The 27,477-nt window shown below is 38.1% G+C and overlaps 1 protein-coding gene across 8 annotated transcripts in view; it reads left to right on the top strand.

Moving 5' to 3' along the window:
* Positions 1 to 27,477, top strand: part of NAALADL2 (N-acetylated alpha-linked acidic dipeptidase like 2) — a 399,226-nt gene that overhangs the window by 355,058 nt on the left and 16,691 nt on the right. For 7 of the 8 annotated variants that reach the window (XM_074547421.1, XM_074547422.1, XM_026792086.2 and 4 more), the window contains 2 exons: positions 14,415 to 14,508; positions 20,658 to 20,856. In XM_074547421.1, the coding sequence (XP_074403522.1) occupies positions 14,415 to 14,508; positions 20,658 to 20,856 (293 nt within the window). The remainder of the gene's footprint in view (positions 1 to 14,414; positions 14,509 to 20,657; positions 20,857 to 27,477) is intronic. The other variant, XM_074547420.1, reaches the window with a different exon arrangement.

Raw genomic sequence — 27,477 nt, 5'->3', positions numbered from 1 at the left:
TGAAATCTTTCTTAATTAGAAGCAAAAAAAAAAGTTTATTCTTCTCATTTATTTCTTCTCATTCTTTGCATAAGCATTTCAAAGCTACTTGAACTTAAGCTAATTAACTCATTAGTAAAGTTCTATGAACTTCTAATTTTTGGATGTATGTTTTTTCTGTATTTTCTGAAAAACAGAACAAATCATTGGTGAGTATATATACTGTTGTAAAATCCTGCAGTCTCCTCTGATCCATAATTGTATTTCTTGGACTATTTTTATCATAATTTCCTCAGTTGAAGTGGACTTTCAAGCTTCCATTCTTGTATGACTGGGTAGGTAATAAAATTATTGAAGTGTGACTTGGAGAATGAGCAACTAATAACGTTAAATTTACTGTCTGCTCCAATAATTGTGGTTTTCAAAGTATCTCAAAAGGCAGTCTGGGAATCTTGCTTTTAGTGTCCATGTAAGGCAATACTTGAGATGATCTTGAACCATGTGGTTTTAATAGGAAGATTTTTAATGTTAAGAAAGAAATTCTTTCTCACTTTCAGTGTGGTTGGTTTAGTCCACTGAGTTGTGTTGCTTTTCTTGCTAGTCTTAGTGATTTTAATTCACAGAAAGTAATGAAGGAAAAAATGCAAACCACATCCTTTACACTGCTAAACAACCACAGTAATATGTTTAGAAAATGTATTGAGCTGCCTAATCCAAAGTTCATGGAAACTGAATGCAGGTTGATAGCAGTGGGATTTAATTAGGCTTGGCTGACTTTTTTTAACCCTTGTGTGTTAAATAGATCACTTTTCCTGAGAAGCAGATAGTGAGGGAAGGGCTGGCAATACCAGAGCTAAGGGCCAAGGCTGCCTGGTGTCCACTCACATCTTGGAACAATAATTACTTTTGAAAGGTTATTTCAAAGCTCAGCATCCATTTTCAGAGGGACTGGTGGCACTGGCAGATAAGCAGTGTGGGATCTTGCTGACTCCATCCATTTCAGTGACCAGCTGTATTTAGTACCTGGGGTGGAGAAACATTCTCCAGTTAACATCCCCAGCAATACAAAAGGATTATTTTTAGTGGACTAAAACACAAAATTAATTCTAGATTTTTTGTTGTTTTTTTTTCCAAGTCAAGTTCCAGTCACACTGAGCAGTAAGACACAAGACTGATAAGAGTTCTGCTGACCTTCAGCGTTGAGAATAATGCTTGTAGGTAGTGCAGGTGGCCACACTTGGGTGTTTCATTTGCATTCGTCTAGACAGACTTTGTGACATGCTGCTGACTTTCTCTCCCCTCAAATGAGAATTCAGAATGAAAATAAAATACCATGGATGAGATACTGTGAACCATTATGATAACTCATACTAATTGAAGTTAGATTTCAGGATTTATGAATTATCTCTGCTCATTAGATTAAGCTAAAGAACTTTGAGGTCATTTAGTCCATTCGTGCTGGTACAATATACTGACTTCCTTTCTTCCTAGGTTGTATTTAACTACAAAGAGAAAAGTCTTGTGCTGCTTTATTTGATGAGCTGTTCCACAATCCAAAATGACTTCTCACAAAGTTTTTTCCTTCTCTTGTTCAATTGAAATAGTTTTCCCTTAATTACATCACTTTTGGTTGTTTCTTTTAATTTTTCCTTGGAAACTCGAATTTCCTGTCGCTACTGTGTTCTGAATTTCTTTAGTAAAAGAATTCTTTATTTTGAGATCAAAGAATTCTGATATACATTAGCACTTTAATTATAAGCTACAGAATGATAACTGAATGAATAGGGTGAAGGCTTTTTTAGACTAGCAGGGCTGACAATTAGAAAGGCTTTTGCATGACTTGCAGCACAGCCTATTCTTTTTTTTTTTTTTTTTTTGGTAAAATATAGCTATTATTGTAAATGAAGATTAATAATCCCTAATAGCTACTGGGCTCTTTTAATGTAATATTTTTCACAAATAAACCCCTCAGCTTAGATGGTACTGGTGCCCCCCTTCACATCCCCTCTTTTGCAAATGTCATTTGTTACTTAAGCAGAGTAAGCAGAAAATTAACTCTGTTTTCAGTCAAGTTTAACCTCTGTCTCAGGGGCATGAGGGTTTTGTGCAGAGAATTGCTGGAGGACTGGACGTAAAATAAATACTAACAAATCAGCATAATAGAGTGGTCTAATCTAATATTGTGTCTGGAGTCTGCTGTTCTTGGAATGGAGAATTTAAACATTTGGGAATGGGCAGACACAGTGATGCCTCCAGACTCCCTTGGGACAGTGACCCTCAGCAGGACCCAGCTGGCAGTGCTTAAAAACTGCCAGATTTAGCATCCAGTCCAGTTTCCCTGGTTCAAATATCTTGAGAGGTCAGTATTGGTAAAGTGAAATGGAGTTTAAGTGGTGTTAGGAAACTTGGAGTTACTTGTTACTCACTCATTTTGCCTGATGACTGAAATCTAAAATCTGCCATTTTCTAAAATTTGTCTGTAAGTAAAAACTATTTTTTTTCTTTAAACACAGTGTTAAATATGCATTCTGATCAATTCCTCATTCCAAAAACAACCCATATAATTATTATTGTATGAAACTTGGATGAATATATTGTTCATTAGGGTTCAGAATCTTGCAGCATTATCCTATACCCAAAAGATGAGAACAGTTCCTGGAAGGCTTTTTAGTTTTTCTGAAAATACAAGTGAAAAACTCATAAAATGTGTTTTTGATGCATGATGTAGACATAGTGCAATATCTTCTAGAATTTTCACTCTGATATCAAAATTCTTTTGAAGATTATTTTTATTGAGTTTAAGGCTATTCGGAGTACATCAAATGCCTTTCCAAATGCTCAGATTCAGAGTACATACACATTGTCTTTCTACTGGCTGGGGGAGGGGGAATGCTCAGATTCTAGAAAGTCTTCATTTATTTTAAAATATGAAAAATAATATTATATGTAATTGCATCTGTCTTCAGTTTTAACATATGGAAGAGCTTTGAGATGAGTTTTTCTCTGATCTGTGAATGGAAGTGCACTTACACACATGCATGCCTGTATCACTTTGGATGCTCCCACTAATTTATTTGTTCACTCTGGGTCAGTGCCATATTCCACAGCACTTTTTTCAGTTTGGGGCAAATTATGTAAAATTTAGAATTCTACATAATATGGGGGAAGTTATGTTGAATGCACAGATTACAATATGCTAAAGGATGTTTTAGGATTCTGATACATTTTCATTCTAGAGAATTCTTTTAATTCCATCCTTTTTTTCCCTGACCTCATGATCAAACCATTTCTCTGCATTGTAATTGTCTCTTATCTTGACATATTTGCCTTGCAAGTCTTTTTTCCTCCTGTAATCCATCTACAGTGTTATATCAAAATGATGTTCCTCAGCTGTCCTTTTAATCTTCTCCTCTTCCAGACATTGCCCAGGCTCCTGTTGATGGTCTGCAGCAAATTCCAACTTGAATTTTTTCTAAATAGTTTGCTTGCTAAATATTCCAGTCTCCATCTGTTTCACTCTCCAGACTCCTCCAATACTTCCTTTTCATCTTACCTTTCACTACAATGATCACATCTTCACTCTTGTTGTCCTTGCACACCCTTGTTGTCCTTCTGTTTGGAAAACCAGTATATTAAGTATTTAAGTATTGTATTACTGCAGTATTGTAATATTATATTCTGTTAAAATGTTCTTCTCTGTGTAATATTTGCTGTTTCCATCAGATCATGCTGCTTTGTCCCTTTAACACAGAACCCACCTAAGGATACAGTGGAGTGAAATGGCCATCATAATTTAATGATTTTAGTAACAGGTGTATGATTATAGACCCAGATGTGCCAATAAATCTCAATTTTACCTTCAGATACTTTGATTTTTACAGCTAGGGCTCCTTATGAATTTCAAGGGCCATTCTATGACCTGTTTCCTTTCTCTGTTTATATAAATACTCTGTAATGGGAAAGATTATTTATTTTGTCTTCAATCATTGCTTTTCAGGGACAAGTTAGAAAGATGAGAGAGTTACTTTTTCAGGTGAAATGGCTGTCTCAGGAACATGCCAGCTAATTATAAAATACTTCAGCAAGTTCATCAAACTGACCTGGGATTTCCTAAGACTCAAAGGGTTTGTCAGACTTGGCATTTCCCCCAAGCCTGAGGGGAGGTTGCTCAGCCCAAACACATTCATCTTTAATTAATGTTTTCTTTTTAAAATAAAACAAGCAACCTTACCCCACCTTTGTTTGTGAAGTTATACTGTTTAATTATAGATCTCCTTTTGAGGTTCAAATTTCAAATTATTACTGTAAGTCAACTGATTACTTCTTGTTTTAGTTACATTGAAAATTAAATGTTCTGATACCAAAAACTGGTGGGAAAAAATTCACAGAAATTCCAGCTTTGAGTTCTGATACTTGTAAGAAGCTTAAATACATTTTTGGCTTGGTAAATCCCATGCAAGTAAATCCGAGAGCAGAATCTAACCCTAATTGAAGTAATTGCCTAAGAAGGAAATTGAGGCTGTTTGGGAAAGCTGCAGCAGATACTGGTGTCTGGGGTAGCCCCAGTGAATTCTCCCCTGAGGTGGAATGTGCCTTTGATGTTGATGGGTCTTTTCTGCGAGCTCTGTGCTGCAGCAGGAGGTATTTTCAGCCTCCCTGGGATGCTCAGCGCTGTGGGTCACTGGTGTCTCTCCCTCAGGGCCCGTCTGTCGTGTTTAATGAACTGTCACTGCTCCAATCCTGACTGATTAGAGCGACCTGAGGGGAAAAATTCGTTGTACCTTTGCTTCAAGAGATGGCAAGAGAGAAAAGAGCAGTGTTTTCTCTGTATAACTATTAAATATCCCAGCTTTTCTGAGTTTGAGAGGATAGCGAGACTTTAATATGTAATGTCATTAATCTTTCCATAATGCTTGTTCTGTTGAGTATGCTGAATTGACTGTCCAAGTTTGACAAGTTCCTCAAGGAACTATTTCCTCAACCCATCATGGATGATTTTCTTTAATTGTTTCAACTCCTAAATTCTGTTTCTTTCTTTCTTTCATTGTCCCTGGTTTGCCCTAAATTCTGTCTAAGGACTGGCTGCTGCCTAGCATATATTCTTCTTTCAGTATGGCCACTTAGAAGACATAATTGCAAATAAAATTTGGGCTATTCAGAGGCTCCTCTAATAGCATTTCCTCATCCTCATCTCACAATCTCCACAGTCAGGTCTGATTCATTTTGAAGGTCATGCAATGCAAAATTTAAGAATGGTGGTATATTAATGCATCTTAGTCCTGATATTGTGATCATTAATGTTGAAAAAATGTATAAATGAAATTGAGATAGATGAAAAAAAGTAGAAAAAATGTATTGTCACAATAATGGAAGAAAAATAATAATGAACATCAAGGAGAATGACTGTTCGGTGCTGAAGCAGATTATATGCATTATTTTAATTAAGAGTGCTTAATAGTACATATGGTTTCCCTTGAATAATAATTGCATGCTGATGAAGTATGATTAGAGACTTTTTTTTTCGGAGTTCAATTAAATCAAATCCATTTCTGTAAAAGGAGAGTGATTAAAAAGATGATATCAAGGTCTAAACTGAAGGCTGTGGCTGAAGCTTCCTATTGCAGATTTCTTTATTATCACTCTCCTCTGATGACTATTATCTAGTGTTTAACAATGCCACAAGTTTCTGACTGAGTCCTGCAGATTGAGCAGAAGAAGTGGCTTTACAGATCAAATGGAAACTTGGGAAGTCCTTGGATGTCCTTGGATGTGTGATCCTGGGGTTGTTTCCAGCCTGGGAAGACTCTTGGTTCATGCCTGTGTCTTGAAGCATGTCAGGAGATTATCTGTGATTATCAGGGCTCTGAGACAACACACTGTTTTCTGGGCTGATCTGTTTCTGTGTAGTGCTTGTGAACCTGGGTGATTAAATGCAGACTTGCACTGCTGTTTCTTTTCTCTCTAAGTCATTTCTGTCTGCCTTGGAAGGCTCCGAGACCAGCAGGGCCCAGCCAACTGTCCGGCAACTGTTAACAGAATTATCAATTATCTTCTGCAGTCCCATCATCTTGGGCTTTGATTATCCTGTGAGGAAGGAGGGCTGCTGGTGCTGACATCCTGATTGGTGCCCTAAACACACGCACGAGGCAGGGGAAGGGAATGATGCTCATTATCTGGGAGCAAACACAGGGAAGGCTGTCCAGTAGAATGGGAGATTGTGGTGTCCAGGCTCTTAATCACAGCCTGGTTTGTGTTTCATACCAGTCCACAGCAATCTGCACTGATGCCTCCTGTCTGTTGTTCTGAGGGGACTTTTACTTTCTTTCCTTCAAACTTCCCTTTATAACAAGGAAAAAATGCATCTTTTTGTGCTTAAGCGTGTGCACTGATAGCTAACTGCATGTTTTGCCCTGCAAATAGCTTTATTACACATGCAAATAAAGAAAATTTTGGTTTAAGGTAATTAACATCTGTCCAAGATGCAATTTCTGTACATGATCATTGTCACTGGAGATCTTTCCCTCTGATCTATGGAGATAAATTTTGCTTCATATTTCATTATATATTTCTCTTTGTATCAGAACAGTAGGTAAATCTGTTTCCTCAGGACTGTGTGTAGCCAGCTTCAGGCAGCTAAAAATCCTTTTTTCAAAAGGATCCAGCACTGCTTCCCTCTCCTTTTCCTCACCTGAAGAGGGGCAGGGAATGAAAGAATCTAAGAGGTCATTTCCAGTGCAGTGATGGTATCTGGGTTTATGGGAATGCCATGTGCAAATCATTCTGCCTTAAAGCAAACTTTTCAGTATTTGTCCTCCTCAGAGACCACCAGAGCAACTGGACTTTAACACTGGAGCTAAAAGAGAATTAACACTAGAGCAAATTTTTAAATTCTCTGTAAGAAATCCAGCATGAGGGTTTGTAAAGATTTAAAGATTTGTATTGTCATGGTGTGGCCTCCTCAGCCAGAGCTCAAGAAGTGCAGAAGTCCATTCTGCTGCATCCTTTTGCATGCTCACAGCCATGCACACTGGGGAAAAGTCTAATTCTTTTTCCTAAGATTTTAATCTAGTGTCCCTTTAGAAGTTAATTCAACACTGTCTTTGCATTCAGATACCATGAGAATTTGACATGCATAAATATTAAATAGATTAGAAAATCATCATTTTGAGATTATTGCTGCTTACGTTTATGTGCTCCACAGTTGACTCCATGGCTTGCTGTGTAAGCAGCAGCCTGTGCAGACAGAAAGTGGCTCTGCCTCAGCTCCAAACAAACTGGGTTGAGCTCAGGTTCATGTGCACAGTGCCAAGCCTAACTCAATAAAGGCATTATCTTGGAAAGGAGTTTAGCATCCCTGTTCTCTGCCCCTGCAGAAACAAGAGCCTGAGAACTGCCAAAAATGGGCCGGGCTCTGACTGTGTGAGGAGCAGCAGGATGTGGATAGAAGGTAGGAGTGGAAAGAAACTCTGGATAGTATCTAGAAGTTATAACCCAGGGCATGGGGAATCAATCCTCACTATAAATTAATGCAATTTAAAATAATTTTAGTAGCATTGTATAAAATCCTGAGTTGGAAGTGATCTACAAGGATCATCAAAGTCCAACTCCTGGGACAATCCCATCAATCACACATGATATTAGAAAATTCACATAAAAGCATTTAGATACACAAAAAATATCAACAAACTCCATATATTTATACATATAATCTGAAAAGCAGTAATTTCTATAAGTACACAAAAAGCAAAGCAGAGATAAGTACGAGTTTCTTTTTGTGCAAGAAACTGAATGTAGTGGGATCAATGATCACTCCCAGCTGTGAATGAAATCCATACAAAATGTAATTTAATTGTTCTAAGTGCTGTGTATTACTAAATTGGCCAATAAATTAGATCTTAGGCAAATTATTCACTTAAGAGGATACTTTTGACCTTAATTTATCAGTGCCTCAGAACCTCATCATGAATCATGCAGAAAACATAGTGTATGATCATGTAAATAGAGATCTGTATTCCAGAGCCAGCCCAAGCTACCACAGTCCTGGACTATCTAAATATGGAATTTTGGGGATTCCTAGTGCTGTGTACCACCCTAATGCAAACAGTCAAGTGCTGCTTGCTGTGCACAGGATACCTGGAGAGAGGGAAAGTCCATGTTTTATTTGCAATCACTTTTATTTCCTAATCAATAGTTTCTGTGCTAAGAGTAAATAAAACAATATTAAGTTATTTGGAGGTGGGGGGGGACGTGTAAATGAAATGCTTAATATTTGCAAGAAGTCCCCCTTTCCTTGTTCAGAAATTGGTATTTCTGATGAATTGCTGTGCTCTGGTTCACCTCCTGTAGCACAGACTCTCCATAGTCCTTTCTCAGAGAGCCCTCTACTGTCCTAAAATACAGCATGTGCCATTCAGTGTGTGATACCCAAAATACCATTTGATCTGAGGTGTGAATACATCCCCTTGTGCCAAGGTAGATTTCAATAAGGGAAAAAAAAAACCCAAAACAAACAACAAACACGTGGTGTTATTGAATATTTAAGAAATCTGAATTTTTGAAGTTTGACAGCTTCAGTGCAAAATGAACATGTTTATGGGCAGATTTCTGTTTCTCTGCCTAACCATGGGAATGTGGTTTTCAGAGACATAGAGGCTCAAAGAACTGGTTGTTTTCTCATGTTCCTGCCTCTGATTTTTCTTGTGTGAATCAGTTAATTTTTTTGAAAGGTGATGAATATAAAAAAAAAACCCCTGCTGTGTAGACTGATTTTGCAGGAAATTTTTCCACAGTAAATTAAGATCCCACTATTAAAAATGCTCATTAATTTATCATGAGTCTCACGACTGCTGCCATTCGTCTGGTAACACTAGGTGCTGAAATTTTTATTGCCAGCGAATCAGAGATTTCATTTAAATAGACTCAATTTCTCATGTTTAATTAAGGAAGTTGAGTGGATAGGGGGAACCAGAAGCAGTATATTCATGAAATTTGCCTGTATTAATAAAAATATTTCTTCGATTTTGCAGGGGGGAGAAGGTGGGGAAGGCTGATTGGTTTAACATTTGAGATTACTAATACTGTGTTTCTGAGAGGGGATCTTAATATATGCAGATATTCATTCCTTATTTACATGGGTGTGGAGGCTGAAGCTGTTGTTTATAGTTGGTTTAATGTCAGAAGATCTCAGCAGGTCACTCTGCTCCTCAGTGTGAGTGGGAAGAGAGACCCTTGATGCAAAAGATGAACACCTGAGATTAAACAGTGCAACAGCCAGTCACCAAAGTTAAACCTTTCCTCTCACCTTAAGGAAGGAACAAGAGGAAAAAACTTGTTATTTTCAACACAGTGTCACTGATTCCTCTAACAGCACAGAATTCTGCCATGTTCCTTCCCCATCCATGAATCCCAGGGGTGATGTATGAAGGGAGAGGTGCCAGGTGTGAGGGCAAATGTGAGTTGAAAAAAATACTGCTGGTATCAGAGGAAGGTGATGCTCAGAGCTGGATTCCCAAGGATTGTTTGGGTTTGTAGCAGGCAGGCTTAGGGATGGGTAATGTTGAGTTTGTAGCTGAGAATCTGCACAGATTTACCACGCTACCAGGTCACATTGCCTCTCCTCTCACATGGTTTGTCATGGTTTGGGTGGGTAAGCTTCTACGTGTGTGCTGCTTTCCTCTGGAAGTGCACAGATGTCAGTAAAGTGTGGCTAACATGCATAGAATAAAATTTAAAAAGCGTGTTGCAGAGGCATAAGGCTTGAAATGCAGAGGAGTTGGTGCTGCACAACTCAGGTTTCAAGTATCTGAGCCTAATTGTTTCCAGCAGGTAAAACTGGAGTACAGCACTGCTGAAGACATTGTTTACAGAAGGATAAACAATGGCAGTTTACCTGATTTTTTAAGTTATGTTGTTTGTAACCTGGCATATGAAGAGATCTGAGATGTCTGTTTAGATTTTTACACTCCTAATGTAACTAAAAATGTCCTAAAGGCTCAGCACTTCCACCCACTGAGGTTGGTGTGGCACAGTTTCAAATTCCACTGAACAAAAAAACAAAAAAAAAAACCCCAAGATTGGTGTGTAAACTTCTGTGTCAAAGAAATTCCTGCACACTGGTGTTTATTCTAGCAGATTGATCTCTCTCACGCATAATATTTTCATATCTTCATATCCACTAATGCTTTAATTATATGCTTTATATATACTTTAAATATGCTTTAATTTTATTCCTCTGTGGCAGAATGGAGGATGGGTGGCTGTGCCTGCCTTGTCAGAAAAACCAGCCAGCACCTGAGGCATGTCCCTGCAAGGCAGGCTCAGGAGCAGCATGCCCCCAAAGCAAAACTGAATTGTGTAACAGAGACTCTGTGGAGCCCTTCACATTTATCTAGCCTGGGCTTAAAGTATTAATATTTTTTAAAAAAAATTAAATTTGGGTGGCAGGAGATATCCTTTATGCTGCTAGTAGGCAGCTTGGATGTTTGAGGAAGAAAGTTGTGTTTTGAACACTGGGTTTAACTCCTTGAGAAAACAGCTGTGACATACAAAAAACCCCAACCTGTGATGAATCCCCCCGAACTCCACTTTATTTCATTTCCGTATTTGCATTGTAAAACAGCTAAACTGGTAATGTATGTTTATAATTTATATAGAGGAACATATTGTGTGCATTTAATCCAGGTATTTTTTTTATGTCACAGTCTTTTAGAAAGTGTTGTGGATCCATCTGATGTTCCTGAAAATTGGATTTTATAGTCAAATTAGGTTCATAGATAGGTAGAATTGCAAGAATGCATAGTTCCTGAAGGAATAGTTTGTAAAACTCTGGAAGAGAAAAAGCCTACAATGTCACTTGGAAATGTCACATGATAATGAATCATCTTTAACACCAGCATTTTTTTTAAGTTAGTGATTTTTCCTTTTATCTTTTGGGTCCTACATAGTGTCAGAGAAGTAAAAGCAGGGACAGCAATTATTTCCTTCCTACAAAGATGTTTATGCCTTTATGTAAAAGACCTTGAAATAATGTTACTTTGCTATAAAGCTATTTTAAATATTCAGATTTGTTTTGCAGTATGCATTCAGTTACAGAATGGTTTGAGTTGGAAGGGACCTTAAAACTCATCTTTGAGCTTTGCCATGGGCAGGGACACCTTCCACTGTCCCAGGTGGCTCCAAGCCCTGTCCAACCTGGCCTTGGATATTTCCAGAGATCCAGGGGCAGCCACAGCTTCTCTGGGCAACCTCTGCCTCCCCACTCCCATAGAGAACAAACAAGTACAACTCTACAATTATTGTTACATTTTATATTAGTACTTATTTTTTAAGTAATTGGAAGTTCATCAAATAAATTTTCATTTACTGAAAAACACCTTTCTCACAGCTGACTGCATTGTTAGTCATTATTTTTCCTTTTTAAAATAGAAAGAAAATCATTATGGGATTAATTAGCATTTGAACTCTTAAGATCTTTTCTTAGACTTGATAATTGTATAAATGTTACATCACTTATTGTGTATTGTACGTGTATTATGTATAAATGCTGTTTGAGAAGTTGTCATTAGTGTTTTAACCACTTCAGTATGGGAATAGAATCAATCATGCTCCTTTAGCTTTTTACTGCATGAGAAAATTGTTGTCTTTACTCTTAGCTAAATTATTCTTGCATTTAATAATTCAGTAGTCAGTCTGATGCATTTTTCACCTGGGAAAAGGGGGCCAAAGCTTGTCTTTATTTTCCATGTATATTCAGTGTTGCGCTCGGGGGAATGGTATATCCAAAAATAAGACTATAAATAAGAAATCAGTAGCCTTTTCTGTCTTGCTGCTTTATGTGGGTTTGATATATGCTCCTGCAGCATTATTACTTACTCTGTTCAAATCAATGCTCTGAGCTTTCCTTTACATGATTGATTCCTTCCAGATTAGCCCACGAAGTACGTGATTTAATAAACACCACTGGTACCTGTTTGCTAACACACAGATGTCTGCAGTGCTACACAGAGACTGTAAAATTTCTAAAAGTGCTTCAGTCAGTCATAAGATTTGGATGGTATCACTTTATTTAAGTAGGAAAAAGAAAACAGATTTGGTCTGCTGTAGTGGAAAGCAAACTAAAATTCCTTGGAAGAAACAGAAATAAGGCAAGAATTCATTAAATGAAGGCAGATTCTGCAGGAGATAATGATATAAAGGAAAGTTGCTTACTAGGGTATTGTCCTCGTTAAATGACACTTTCCTGCTTCACAAAAGAAGCATTTTTCCCTTGCTTTTGTGTTCTTAAAAATTGTGGTAGCAGATTGTAAAGTATCAGCAACAACATTACAACTGCTGATGTCACTTCCTACAATACCTATGGATATGTATTTTTATTACCATTTAGTGAAAGTTTTAGCAGAAATGGGCTGTCAAGGAAGAATTTAAATGTTCTGTAGTGCTGTCCTGGGGTTCAGTGGGTCCAGGTAGAATACCTGGTTTTTATTAGGATGTTATTTCAGTGTCACAGTTACTTATCTGTAGCAGCTCACAGGGTGCTCATGTTCTGGCCAGTATCTCTTGCAAGAGTTCCATGCAGGACATGGAAGGATTTTTTGTGTCATTTGGATATTTAGAACCAGATTTTTTACAGTTGCTTCTGGCTGGATTATATGGACCTGGTATAGGTGCAGTCTTGTACAGGTTTTAGTCTGCCCTAACATTTTCATTTTTTGTCTTTCCATAATACCTCTGTGATATCTCTGAGTGCTTTTTTAGTGCTTTCTTTTTAGTGCTTTCCAGGCAATTTTTGTGTATAATTACTAATAGATAATGTAATGGCCTTTGAGCATTGATGGCCTGAGGATCTGAAAAGTTTCTTCATAAGAAGTTACTGTGTAATACTTTTACACAGCTGTCCAGACATAGTATTTTTTATCTTCGAGTTCACTCTTAGTTCTTTGTTTTTCCTGATAATGGCCTGACACATAACATTATTCCTCTCTACATTTTCTCTCTCTATATAAGGCAGGGTTTTTTACCTTCATGCCTTCTGTGATATTGTTTTCTGTGGAGGTAAATGTCCATAGCTTCCCATCTGTGCTCAGATGTGGGCTGCAGTCTGATACACACCAGATTCCCTCAGTCTCTGTACCCAAACCAGTCTGTGGCCAGGTCATTTCTTCTGTGCTTTCTGAGAAATGTGAGGTTCTATTAATCTTTCTCCAGGAAACTTGTATTTCTGATATTACCCTGCTTTCATCCACTTTCCTGGGAGATGGTTTTCCTTTTCAATTGCTGTACTATTGTTTTTAATATTACTGAGGCTTGTTGTCTTTTCCAGCTACTTTCTATTGTAAAATTAAAATGCTACTTTTGGCACAGAAACTATCATATTGCTTTTGAAGGATAGATATTATTCTTGCTCCCCCAATACCTTGGGAGGAATTGTACAATATGATTCTATTCAGTCCACATTTTTATCAGCATGGTCACCATCACCTGCAGCCATCATTCCATTTTTAGAGAACAGCCTTACAGGTATTTTTTCCCTTTTTGCAATATCAATATATGAAGAAGATGGATGAAAGTTTCTTGCATGTTTTTGTCAGTGTGTTTTTATAACTCCCACGAACAGTGATGGACTTGGCAGCCTGGAGACTGAAATCCTCTGTTTAATCACAGCTAGGTGTAGTTCAGCAGAAAGATGTATTTCTATACACAGCCCCTGTAGCATGTCTAAGCCTTGAGCTGGGGAACTGACCTTCTGTAAACAGCAAAAAGCTCTCAGGCCTCTCAGCCCCTGCCTTATCTGGGAGCTGTTGAAAAAGAAGCATTCATGCCATTGAGTTTTTGTGACAGGTGCTGACATCTAGTCTGGAGTGGGCTGAGAGCTCTCTTTGGGGAATTTCTTTCCCTGAGTTCCTGAGAGAAAGCAGTGTTCTGTCCAGCCTGGGAGTTGTACATCTGCGTGCATCGAGTTGTCACATAACACTTCTAAAGGCAGTGGCTTCTCAGGCCAGCTTGCATTTAGCCCTAGGCTTGATCCTCTCATCATTAATGTCTGTGATTCTTTATTTTCGTTGTGAAAACTCTCAAAATTCAATAGCTGAGACCGGAGAACTAAGTAAAACTGTACACTTCATTCCCATGTTTAGAATATTGAGATATTTTATTTGAAAACAAAGCAAAAATGTCCTCCAGAGAATCGTGCAACATTCTGAGCCCAGAGAAGACACACTGCACAGAATTGTTGTGTTGGTCATAAATTGTATTCTCTGAACATTTTGTAGTGATGTACAGAAAAGCAATGGTCCTGGTCATATTCCTTTTCATAAATTTGTACTTATTTCCCTGAAAATGCAATGTAATGAAAAAACGTGCTATTCCAGAAGAAGTGCTTGCTATTAAATCTGCTGGAAATAATTTGACTGGGTTTTGGGTCTTTTTGTATTTTTCAGCTAACAGGACAAGTGACTTTGCAAATTGCCACTGCTCCAGTTTTGCCGTTTAATGCCCTCGACATCGCGTTAGAAGTTCAGAACAGTCTGAAAGGTAATTTTCATTAGAGGAATATTGTTCTCCATTATTACAGGGGGGGAAAGGCATCATCTAATCCCTGATACATATTTTCAATACTTGAATAATAGCCAGTGATTTTACTAGTTAAATAGGGCCATTATAGAATGCTGAATAAAACCCAGATTTGGTGCTAAAGAAAGCCACACAGTTTTTAGATTTCTTCTGATGTTACTTTGTCAATTAAGCAATACAGGTTACCTGCAGTGTCCTAAGACCTTTGAAAAATATTTCTGTTTATAGGTTTATGAAACTCTCAAGTTGATCTGTTAAATAGACAAGTCATTTATATGAAATCACACCCAAACTTCACATATCCTTCAGCAGATTGCGAGATCATATCTCAAATGTAAAAACTTTTTGCAGTCTTCAGGTGCTACCCCTGCATTTCATTCACTCCCTACACTGTAAAGCACCACTTTTGTATAACACATACTCATAGAAGTACGATACCTTTGCTTTAATCTTTACCATCCATCATTGTGAAGATGTAGGAGTCAGGAGGCAAGTATTGGTCTGGAACCAGTGAGCATCTAAAAAGACAAGTAATTTTAACTCTGTTGTGCCCCATAAACATTGGTTTAGTTCAGCCTAAACACAGCAGGGGATGATCATCAAATGAAGTGTGGCTCAGCTGGTGTTCCTTCAACTGAACATGAGATATCTTCTATTGTTCTTCCTTTTTCTTTATTTTGAGTAACAGGAAACGTTGATTTAAACTGACTTTTTTTCCCTCAACTTCAGTTAGATCATTTATCTCTACCACTTCAGGGGAGCGAAAATTATTTCCTAGGCTGTAGGGCCAGCAGGATAAATTTTCTCCCAGCTGCTCACTTTGGAGTTTTGTTTAATGTTTTTTCTCATGGCTTTCATGTCTTGTCTGTCTCTGACTTGTATAAAAGAACAGTTTATGTTCATTTTGGAAAACATTAAGACAATGGTCCTTTTTCAGTTACTTAAATGAGAAGTTGTAGGTTTTTTATGTGGCTTATGGGTTTATTCATTCTTCAAAAGATTTTGTTGTTGAACAAACTTTCCAGTTCAAAGTTGGAATGTCTTAGTAAGTTGTTTCCTTCTCCAACTCAATGCAAACTGTAAATGTAGAAAAGCTGAAGGTAAATCTGCTTGACACGTAAAATAATTGTTCATTAGGCTTAATTTTGTGCCTCTGGGATCTGGTTCAGCCAATTCCTTGAACACAGCCACTGGCTGAGAGGGAGAGCCTCGTGAAGACAAATTGAGGGTGGATGAGATTTTCTGGTTTTCCAGAAGTGCAAGAGCTTTGATTTAAAGCTCTTTTGCTGACTCAGTGTCAGCTGTGTGTGGCTTCTTATCAGTTAGGCCCTTTCTTCTCCCAGAATGGATGTTTTACAGATGCTACTGCAGCTGAAGTACTTGGGGTGATAATACTAGGCAGCACTAGCAGAAGTTTAAAATAATCTGGTTTACAATAAGTCATTCCCAGGGAAGTCTGCTTGACTTTCCACAGCCCTGTCTCTACCCATACATTTCAAAACATCAGCCTAAACTCTCTGTTCTTAGAAAAAATCAATAGAGAAACCTATCTCTCTCATTTACTTGATGGCTGTATGCTCATTACCTACAGCTATCTGCTGCTCTTCAGCTTGGCATCATTTTACCTGCTTGACTGTATTTCTCTGATCATTTTGGGTGCTTTTCAGAATTACTCTCTCCTCCTGTCTGTAATGTTGAGAAAATTCCACTCTTCACTGTTCCTACCCTTTATTCTTGACTGCAGCAGAGGTGAAAAATGCAACAAATCTGTATCTAAGAGAGAAAAATCTCTTTTGTCATGACACACTGGCATCTTGTCTTCAGTATCCATTCAGGGTTATTACGTATTAGTACCTTTTTCCAGCCTTTAAAAGACAGTCATGGAAAAAGGCATTTTCTATGGATAAACATTTAGTTCTGAAGGGTAAGGATGAGCATCTATTCTGTGTTAGAAGGCCTTAAGTTTCTGCAGTTCTGTACAAAGTCATTGGTAACTTCATAGTATCATAGAATGGTTTGGGTTGGAAGGGCCCTTTTTAAGGTCACCTAGTCCAGTGCAGTGAGCAGGGAGATCTTCCAGTAGATCAAGATGCTCAGAGCCTCATCCAAGCTGGCACTGAATGTTTCCAGGATGGGCACCCCAGTGTTCCACCATCCTCATTGTAAAAAATCTCTTCCTTACACCTAGCCTAAATCTAATATTTTGGTTTAAAACCCTTACCCCTTGTCCTATTTCAAAAGTTTATCCCAAATTTTCTTACAAATCCCTCTTTCAGTATTAACAGAGCACCATGAAGTCTCCCTGGAGCCTGCCCTTCTCCAGGCTCCTCTATTGACATGCACACAGTAAAATGTCACAACATTCCTCTTTAACACAACTTCTTTGCAAAAAGGCCTGGAGCAGCACCAGATGAGTTTACTTGGGCTACAGCAGTCATGGCAGCAAAACTGAAGCTGATGGCAGCATATCCTTTGCACTGTGGATGTCTGTGGATTTGTGGTTCTGCCCCTTTAGGGTGCTTCTTACAAAGCTTTCCCATTCAGATTTTCTACTGCCTGGTCTGTTATCCTATTTTACAGAGCATGAAGAATTTTCCTAGTGAATACAGCACATGATAGCTGAATCAGAATTTGCAAGCTAATCAAAACCTGAAGCAATTTCCCTTCTCTCTTACATGCAAACACATGTTCACATATATGGTAAACAAGCATCATGCCTTAAAATGCTGATTTATCTGTGCTCCATTTCCTATAAGTACTCACAGGCAAGTATTTTCATAACAGAGGGCACAAACAGAATTTAAAACTGTTCAACCTCTAGCTGTGCTTTTCATAAGAGCAATCAGTTACAGGGGAAAGGCTATTGTATTCAGTGTCTGTAAAAATATCTGTTTGGTGTAACTTGTTTCTGAATAGGATCCAGTTGCATTTAGCAAATGCAATGAAATTCAACAGTGTAATTCCCTGATCAAGGGTGCACATGCTCTTGAGTCACTGTACTGTGTTTGCAATTTTATTTTTGTAGCAACTAAACAACTAGCTTGGATGATTCATCATGATTCACATTGGAGACAAAAGGACAAAGAATACAAAATAAAATAATGTGGCATTGTTTTCTCTTAAACAAGGTAATAGTTGTGCTTGATTTTTCTCTGTAAAAGCATCACAAGGTGCTTAAGACATTATTAGTTAATGCAGGGTTTTCTTGAAGAATCATTTGCCCTTCCATTCCCATCTTCTCAGCCTGAGAAAAGCATAAATCAGTTTCCCTTGGTGGTGCAGTTCAGAGTGTGGTGATGCCTGTTCTGGCCTTGGCTGGCTGAGGTAACACTGCCCATCCTTGCAGCTTTTGTACTGAAGCACTGAAAAAGGGCCTGGGTGTGTTTTCTAACAAGTGCTGGTTTAGAGTGTAAAACAAAGAGTTGGTTTAAGGGCTGTGGAGAACAGGTGAGAGCATTTACAGGATTTTTGTGTTTAAAGGGTGGTCTGGTTGGCTTCATTTCCAAATACAGAAAGATGGATTTTCCCTGTATCTCACTTTCCCTAATGAAAAGGCAAAGCTGACATTTGCAATTGTTTATATAAGATTCAGAATAATAAGTTTTATGTTACTTGGAATACAAAGTGCTTTGCTGAAACCAAAGGATTCTTTCTTACAGGGTGGATTTAAACATTTCCATATGGACACAAGTCCCAGGGTAATGTGTGCACGGTGCCTGCATTACATACATGGGAATGGGAAGTTCTTCAGCTGCACAGGATGTTTGCCAAAGATTTGGAAATTAAGGATAATGATATTTTGCAAATACCTTAAATGTAGCAAGCTTATATGCTTGAAGAATATTTTTATGAGGCATCAACCTAACTTGATCAGAATTTCAATTACTTCAGACTCAGAGAGTTTCCAACCCTTTATATCAAGATGCCAGCACACCTGTTATCCATTCTGCTTAGGGAAAGGTGGATTAGTCAGGTGTCATTAGCAAAGGAACCTTGTCCCAGACCAGGGCAGACATAAACCATCTTCTCTCACTCCTGTTCCCCCAGGGAGCTTCTGTTCATTGCTGAAATTCATCTTGATCTCTCAGGAAATCTGACAGTTTCTCTCACGCCAGCATCTTGTCTCTCCGTGTATTCCGGATCATTTCATGTTTTGCTAGATTGGAATGTGCCCGTCAGCTGAATGACAGGAGTATATGGGATCTATGAACTCATTTTACTTTGCTGGAATGTGTCCAATAGCCAGTCTCTTTTTCTATATGAGAGAGCGAATATGTTATATTCAGGCATTTCCTTGGATTTCTTAGTTATACCTGTTGGCTTTTCCATCCCTATTATGTGCTCGCCTTTCAGACTCCAACCATGAATAATATGAGGAATGGGTTGGTGTTTGTCCTGATTTTAACTAGAGTAATTTTTCTTCCTAGTAGCTGGTACTGTGTTGTGGCTTTAGGATGAGATGAAGATTGGTAACTCACTGATGTTTCTGTTGTTCAGTAGTGCTTACCCTGAGGATTTTCCAGTTTCCCGTATTTTCCCAGAGAGGAGTTAGAGGAAGCTGGGAGGGAGCATGGCCAGGACAGCTGACCTGAACTGGCCACAGGGGTATTTCATACCAGAGAAATCAGGCTCAGTTTAAGCTGAGGTGTCCAAGGAGGCTGATTGATGCTGGGGCCAGGCTGAACGTGGTCAGCCCAATACAATTGCTCATCACTTGTCTGTGTTGGGTTTTATGTCTCTCTTTTGGTTTCCTCTCTTTTTGATGCTATATTATTACTGTTGTTATTATAATCATCATCATTATATATCAATTATCAAACTGTTCTAATTTCAGCCCATTGGTTTTAACTTTTTGATTCTCTCCCCATTCCATCAGGGAGGCCAGTGGGTGTGAGTGAGCAGCTGCATAGTACTTGCCAGCTAAGGTTAAACCATGTCAATGTTCCCCAATTACTATTTGTGATTTTTCTGTGTGTATCTTAGACAAGGAAGTTGAGAATTCATTGAACTTGAGTCCTGAACCACTTTCTTGGCTTAATTATCTCAGTCACTAAGGCACAGAACTCCCTGAGGTTTGCACATTCAGGTAGAGATGGGACAGCTCCTAGAGCTGCATGGTTTGTGTTGATTAAGGCATTATATGAAAGATCTAAGCATAGTTGGATTTCTTGTCAATAGGTGAAGCGAATCTTGGCCTTAAAGATAATTTCTGCATCCTGGAAATGTTTGTGCTGACTGATACTGCTTTTGACTTTCTATCAGGTTCAGGCTCTGCTTTCTCTCTCCCTGTGCTTGTAAAGATGAAGGCAGTCCATGCACACACTGGGAAAGGAGCCACACTCTTCACCTGCACTGCAGGTGGGAGGAGGCTGCGCATTCACAGTGCTCAAATTCACATTTCTCTTTCTGGACTATGAACAGAGAAATACTGAAATTGTGGTGTGCTCCTAGGTGATGCAGGCTTTTATTCTTTTGCTGTCTGAGTGGGGTTGCTAACAAAGCAATAGTTAACACTCCAAGTTAAAAAGTTTTGAAAATATTGACTGGATTAGAATATGCATTAGGATATCAATTAAAGTTGGCTCATTGGCATATGACTTAAGTGATTAAGAGGAGCAATTTCACATAACCCTCTACAATTGCTGTTAACCTCTAAGATTCTAAAATGTTGAATCAAATTCAATTAAACTGTGCATATTAAAATATTCTATATAGCAGTCATTATGGAATCCAAGCACAAGCTTTCAGGCTTAAGAGCAACAGCATCAAATGGCATTGAATAAATTCAGTCTCAGAAGGAAATGTTGTAGCTCTTGATTTATAACCATTGCTTCCTGCATGTCTGTTTTTCCAATGCTAGATTTTAAGCTGTACCCCAAAAATCATTCCTCACAGCTTATTAGATCTTAAAGCATCAGAGCCCAAATTGATCTTTGAAGAGCAGATCAGAGGTTACACGGAGTGATCTATGGCTTCCCTTGACCCCTTCGTGCTGCTCACAGGGGAAGGAGAGGCTCAGACTTTAATTGGACTATTAATTTTGACTTGGAAGCAAGAGTAATAAGTGTTGTGTGAATCAGTGGTGACTGTCTTGCTGTCCCTGCTGCCAGGTGATGAAGCAGGCGTCCCTCAGCTGCTGGCGGTGGCGTCGCGGCTCAGGGACACGGCAGAGCTGTTCCAGTCGGACGAGATGCGCCCGGCCAATGACCCCCAGGAGCGAGCCCCCGTCAGAGTCAGGATGCTCAATGATGTGCTGCAGGGCTTGGAGAAAAGCTTCCTGCTTCAGCAAGCTCCTCCAGGACTTTACAGGTACGGTACACGGTGTTCCACACGCTCTGCAGCTGGGCTAAAATGGTGTTCACCGCTGCTTGGTTCGCAGAGCTGTCTTTTAAAAGAAGACGTCAGTGAGTACCCAGAATTAAAGCTATATTTTTCCTATCACGTCCTTTCTGCAGAAAACATTAATTCACTACAACTCAAGGGGTCATTAGAATGCAGCAGTGTAGCACTTCTGTCATGACATTGCTGCTAACAAGACGTATGGTGTGATGGCAGCCCAGGCAGCGTGGCAGAAACGTGTGTCAGATGGTACAGGAAGCTTTCAGAAGGAGAAAATATTTTGAAGTCTAATACTGCTTGACAAGCTCCACCTATATTTTATTTAAAACTTTGTACAGTTCATTGAAGATTCAGAATTATACAAGATACTGTGTAGCATTATTTAACATATTTAATTATATAGCAGCGTTCTTGGACGCATTTCAGCGAGTTAAAGGCAGTACATCCCAGTTAATGAGGAGGCCTGAGTCAGTTACTGCTCATAACATCTCGTCTCTGCTTGGAATTGCTCTCTGATATGTATTCAGCTGCACTACCCAGGTTGGTTTTAAGATGTCGTAGTCATCCCATCTTTTACTTTCTAAGAAGTCTGCAGGTCTCTATCTCTTACCAGAACCATCTAAAGCAGCAAAACTGCACTTTGATTTCAGTTGATGGGAAAAATTACCCAGTGTCTCGTGCAAGTGAATGTGTAAAAGTGAACATCAAAGAGACAAGTGGTAGAGGTGAGGAAGGAAAGCAGAAAGCTCCAGCCACAGGAGGGATTCTTCCAGTTATTAGCAATGGTACAAAACAAATGCAGTCATCTTTTAACAGAAGCAAAGGGGAAAAAAAGCAAGGTAGTTATGGGGAGCTCAAAAGTGTCAGTGAATAAAAGCCCTACAGCTCTAATAACGAAAATAGAATAATTATATTTGGGGAGAGGCTAATTTACTTCCTTCCTGCTGTGACTGGATTTGTAACATAAAGAAATAAGCCAAAATGGGATTAGATAAAGTCTAATATTCCAGGTTTAGCAGTGCTGTCTGTCTTGTCTGAACTGGTATGGTGTTGCAAAGGAGCCAAAAACCTGTTTAATAGTAATGTAATATTTATGTGTTGCATTGCAACAGCAACATTCAACATTTTTGAATCTGGCCCAGCTCTTTATTTGTAAAAATAAATTATGTCAAAATTTAAGATTATAAGGAGAGGGTTTTTGACATCTTCTAATATTTCAGTTCTTGCAGCACTTGCATTATTAAGTTTATTTACCAAAATGTAATTACTAGATATGCAAACATAAAGTAACAAATTTTTCACTGCTTTCCACAGTACTTTAGTACAGAGCAAAAGTATTTTCACACTGGCAAAGTAGACACTGTGGAAGTGAAAATGTTGTACTTGCTGCCCTCCAATTTAATTAAATTTGATACACGATTTAACAGTGCAGGATTTCAAAGACTAGGAGGAAACATTGGCTTTGGCTTTACTCTGAATAAATTTACCTGACATCATCTGGAATATACAACAGCAAAGGACACCTTGTGTGTCATCATTTAGATGTTCATTTAAAAAGAATGCAACCTTTGTTCAGTGCCAAGGTGTGTAATTGTTACTTTTAATGGCAAATCTACACAGATAAACAGAACCAAGGACACTGTTAGGGTGCTGATGTCCTTTGCTGCCATTTAAAATCTGAAGAACGTTTGCTTAATTAAAAAATAAAAAGCATCTAAGTCTTGTTTAGATTATTTTTCATTTTTTAGGGATTGAAAGTCCTTCTGTTAATTGATGAAGTTATGTGAATATGTTTTGTATTCTGAAGATATAATTGTGTCCTGAGAACACTAGAAATACTTGAAAAGCCTAATAGACTTTTTTTTTTTTTTTGCTTGTAAAACTTTAAGCTTATTCTTTTTGTCATTTTATAAAGAAAACAAACCAAAAACTCAGTCTCACAACCAGGACCTTGTATGCCATGTTTCATCCCAGTCAGAAGATTGATAGGCAAGTTATAAACCCCTGAAATAGTGGTTTATAATGGAAATGCTGGCAGCCCTTTAACTATAGCAGCACAAGCAGTACAGCAATAAATACTGTGCTTCATCTGTAAACAGAAATTTAGGATGCAGTTTGCAGCCTTGACCTTCAGGCTCCAACTGTGTTTAGATCATTAAGATTCCATAAATACTGTAATTTACAGCCTTCTGGAGGAAGAATTTGTGTGCACAGTAAAGGACGTATTCTTCATGAAAAAATGATTGCTTCCTGTATACCCATTTGGACTCATATTCTCAACCTCAATCAAAGCACTTGACAAATTTGCTGAAGTTTTAGGCATCATTTTTAGCCTTGTGTTTGTCCTAATTCACAGCTCTCTGGATCTATACTGTGTTTTCTGTCCTAGAACTTGAATTTAAAAGAAAGGTGCTTTTTTTCTTTATTGCAAGAGCATTGTAACCTTCCTGTGCTTCTCCACTACAGGGGAACTGATACATCTTTTATAAATCTTTTTTTTCTATAGTTTGCACACACATTCCCCAGCTTTAGTCTTTCAATGTATGTAGGTCCTTAAAAAAATAAATGCCTCATTCCAGTCAATGTCATAGGGCAATATTTGGGCATAATTGATACGTTTTGCATCTATAATGAGAAGTAATATAATCAGACTTACTAGAAGAATTCAAATTACTATTTTTTTAATAATTGGATTATAAAATATATATATCTATATGACTAAATTTCAGTAATCATGATTGACATTGGCAGGTTGTTCAGTACAGTAAATGCTGTAGTTTAGATGCTCATTCCTCTTACCTGAACTTCCTGACATTGAACTGCAAATTTGACAACAGCACGTTCCCCGTGGTCTCTATTTCCAGCTGAGCTGGAAATACGCAAGTACAGCTTTAATCAGGGTATTTTAGTCTTATCCAGAAATTTAGGCAGAATGAAAAATAATAGGTTGAGGAATATCCTGCTTTGCAAAAGTTACCCTGGGACTTGATTTGGGGTTAGGAGAAAATTGCTGAGTTTTGTTATACCTGAAGTATTTCTTTGATTCCCAGTGGTAACCCTGGGTAGATTTTCGATTTTCAGAACAAATTTCTAGGCATAAAATAAGACTGTTGTTGGTATTTTTCATTTATTTCTCTTTGTTTCTCACAGCATAATCATAATACTGATAATTATTTGGATTTATAATTTGCCATTATTTTAATGGAATAATCAGTAGAAATCTGTTTCTCACCTTTAGCCATTTCTTGCTTTCCACTCTCTCAATGTATACTTGTATGGAACATTTCTGTGTGATTTCTGATAATCATATTTTGCTACTAAAGGTAATAATCATAGATTACACAGCAGTGATATCTACAAGGTAAATGTAAGAACAGAGGCTTTGTTACTTTAGGCACTGGGGGAAGAAACCAATTGAAGCATATTGTCCTCTCCATGAGATGATCAGCCTCACCAAAGCCATACAAAATTCAATAAATATTGATCATGCCATGCTTTTGCATGCTTTTTCCCTCTACAGAAACACTGACCAAAACACTGACACCAATATCAGGGTAGGGATAGCAACACAGTGTGGATCTTCCTGGTGTCCAGAAACACTGAGTTAAAATCTTGTGTTTGCCTGGGCTCAGTAAGAGGGTTCTCCCTATTTATTGTATATTTTGTTGTGCTTATATTTGCTGATTCCCACAGCTTCTGCCAGCTGTCAGCCTGATGTATCTGTCAGGTCTGTGTGTGCTCTTTAGTGCACAATAATATTGAAAAAAAAATGAGATAACAAAGCAAACTTCATGGAGTATCAGGCATGGAACACTTAGTGCAGGGAGATCTCCAGTCTCAGTGAGACTATCACATTTCTTCAGCTCCAGGTCTAACTTTCAGGTATGCTGTTGATACCAGATGAATCCTGTAGTAACCATGCAGAATTTTCCTAGAATCCCCTGGGATGCTCCCCCAGAATTTTCAAACTTAAGAGAGTCATTAAAATCACAGTTTGTGTATTCAGTATTTAAAATTAACGCCAAAAAGAAGTGTACAAGGGCTCAGGCTGTCATTTCTGCTCCTGTTAGGTGCATTTTATTCCTAATAGACCCTTTCCTAAGGATCAGGTATGTCCTGACTGACAGTTCTCTTAACAGTTTTATAAAAAAGTCAAAGTCAACATGTGTAAAATCTTTCTTTTAAATGTTTTATCTTAGCATGTTTTACCTGTCGATTAAGGCTCTATGCATCTGCCACCACCATTTATAGAATTTTTACAGGGATGGTTGTGTTTTGTCTAATAGATGTAATTGAGTGAATTGAGTAATAAGTAGGTGAAAAGCAAGGATTTTGAAAGCAATCTGTGTCTTCAGCAAAGACCTCCAGCAGTTTTTATTGCTCATTTGTATCAGTTTAAGTTCTTCCTTTTGCTTCTTTTCATCACAGATACCCAAGTGTGACATTAACACTTCATTGGGCTAAAGAATTACAACAAATGGGTGCATTTTAATGCGCTGAACAAAATACTGGCAGTAGGCAAAGATAGGTTGTGCAGCCTGAATTTGACATAATGAAATGAAAGAGCAGTCAAAAGGTGTTTTCAGTATCATTCAAAAAAGGCAACTTGCACTGAACTCGTGCCACTCAAGTGTGTGTTGTTCACCAGACCAAATATTTTCCTTTCAGACTGAGATTTGTAATGTACATTCCTGACATGTATATTCCACAGGATTTATTTCTGCTTTGCTGGTAAACTGCAGCAGATTCTCAGGTTACAAAATACACATGCCCTAAGAGTCTAGTTTCCAGAGATATGTTTAGTAGGAAAATTAAAGAGCTTATTATATCTCCACGTGTAAACAATCTGCTCATTGGATTTACAGAGGATGAGCATTAAAGATGCAAATATCCTGCTAATCTTAAAGAGTAACATGGGTAAACATGGAGTGCAATGTCACCTGCAAAATAAAACAAAGCCCCAGCCCAGAGCTTCTACCCAAGACAGTAGTTCTGTCTCGTTGTATAAAGTCTGGAGATTTCTTTTTTCATTTTGAATTCTTCATTTATGACTCCAAGTAGAAAACCTTCCTGTCTCCTTTGTAGTAATATTTGAGATGTTTTTTGACTGACCTGAACCAAATGCATGGAGTATTTTTATTGTTCTGCTTTGTATTATGTGGAACAGAGAATGATTTGATACGGTGTCAATGATCCTTAGTGTGGGAAATACTGAAATAATTCGTGTTTTGCTGGCAGCAGTAGATAATGTTCTGTCTCTATTATCTGCCATGTGCAATTTGTAAATACAATGCTAGAATTATGTTGGGGGAGAAGAAAAGAATGTAGAATAGTGTACCTCAGATTTTGCCATTCAGTCAGAATAAATGAATTTCTGTCTTCCAACACAGCAATGATTTCCTTCCTGACTTTTGACCCCTGTATTTTGCATCTTTCAAAATTTGCAACTCCTTTTCTTCTGTGATTTTTTTCATGGCTTATAAATGGAGTTGTGAACAGTGGCATTTCTTGTTTCCCTAATCCTTCTCTGGTGTTTCTCAGTTCTGCAGTTGTTGTTCAGCTCCCTTCTCTCTGATAAGCATTTGTCCAAATGTACTTTTTACACCCAAAATGCCTTCCCATTTTCTTCTGCCTTATTCCTTTGAACTTTACAGCGTCTGAGCAGTGTGATTGTGGTCTCTGCAGTTGTAAGCAGGGAGCAGCACATTTATCCAAGCACACACCAGTAGCATTTAGTAGGCTGATAATGCTCTTACAAATTCCTGCTATGGTTATTATTTTTCTCATGACTGATAATGATGCTGAGTTATGCCCTTTCTTAATACTGAGGAGATGCAATAACGTGAGTGGTAGTCATACTCAAAACACCTGATCCATCTGAGGTGCAATTGAGATGTTTTTGCCTTTGGAATCACTGATACAAGTAACGGCCACGAATTAATGACTGTATTTGTTGTCTTGTAAATTTTTACTATTTAAAGAGCATTTGCTGCATAAATACTACTGAATTAGCCATCTGCAGAGCTGTAATTATGGCAGACTTTAAAGCTTATTTAAACAGGGAACATGAAAATCTTTCCATTACACCTGCAAAAGCAGAAAACCTCTGTAATCAGGGATTATGTCATGGCTTGAAAACAGATTTCTCACTTCTCTGATATGAAGGGAAACCTGGGTTTACATGTATTAATTTATTTTTCCTCTATGTACTTAACATGAATTTTCTTGCATCTTTTTAATTAGATTGATTTGTATACTTGCAGAGTTCTCAATGTACAATACGTCAGACCCATTATGTTTGTGATCCAGTAAATATTATATAGTAATTTAACCCAGCATTAGTTGTCCTGAAGACAAGACTGTGTCCAGGAAATAATATTCCTCATGCTTCCCATGAGTGTGCATAGTCTTGGCCTTGCAAAAAAAGAAAAAAAAAGGCTTGATATTTTTTTTGTGAAATTTATTTATTTTAATATGTGTCCTTAGTGGATGTTTTAGCCCATTTCACAGCAGTTGTTGTGCTGACTGTGAAAGCCCTGGCACAGCTGTTCTGTGAGCTCAGTGCAGAGCTCTCATGCCAACCTCCAGCAA

Source organism: Zonotrichia albicollis, chromosome 9 (genome assembly GCF_047830755.1).
Source record: "Zonotrichia albicollis isolate bZonAlb1 chromosome 9, bZonAlb1.hap1, whole genome shotgun sequence".
Lineage (NCBI taxonomy): Eukaryota > Metazoa > Chordata > Aves > Passeriformes > Passerellidae > Zonotrichia > Zonotrichia albicollis.
Note: the sequence above shows the minus strand (reverse complement) of the source record. Positions and strands in the feature narration are given on the sequence as shown.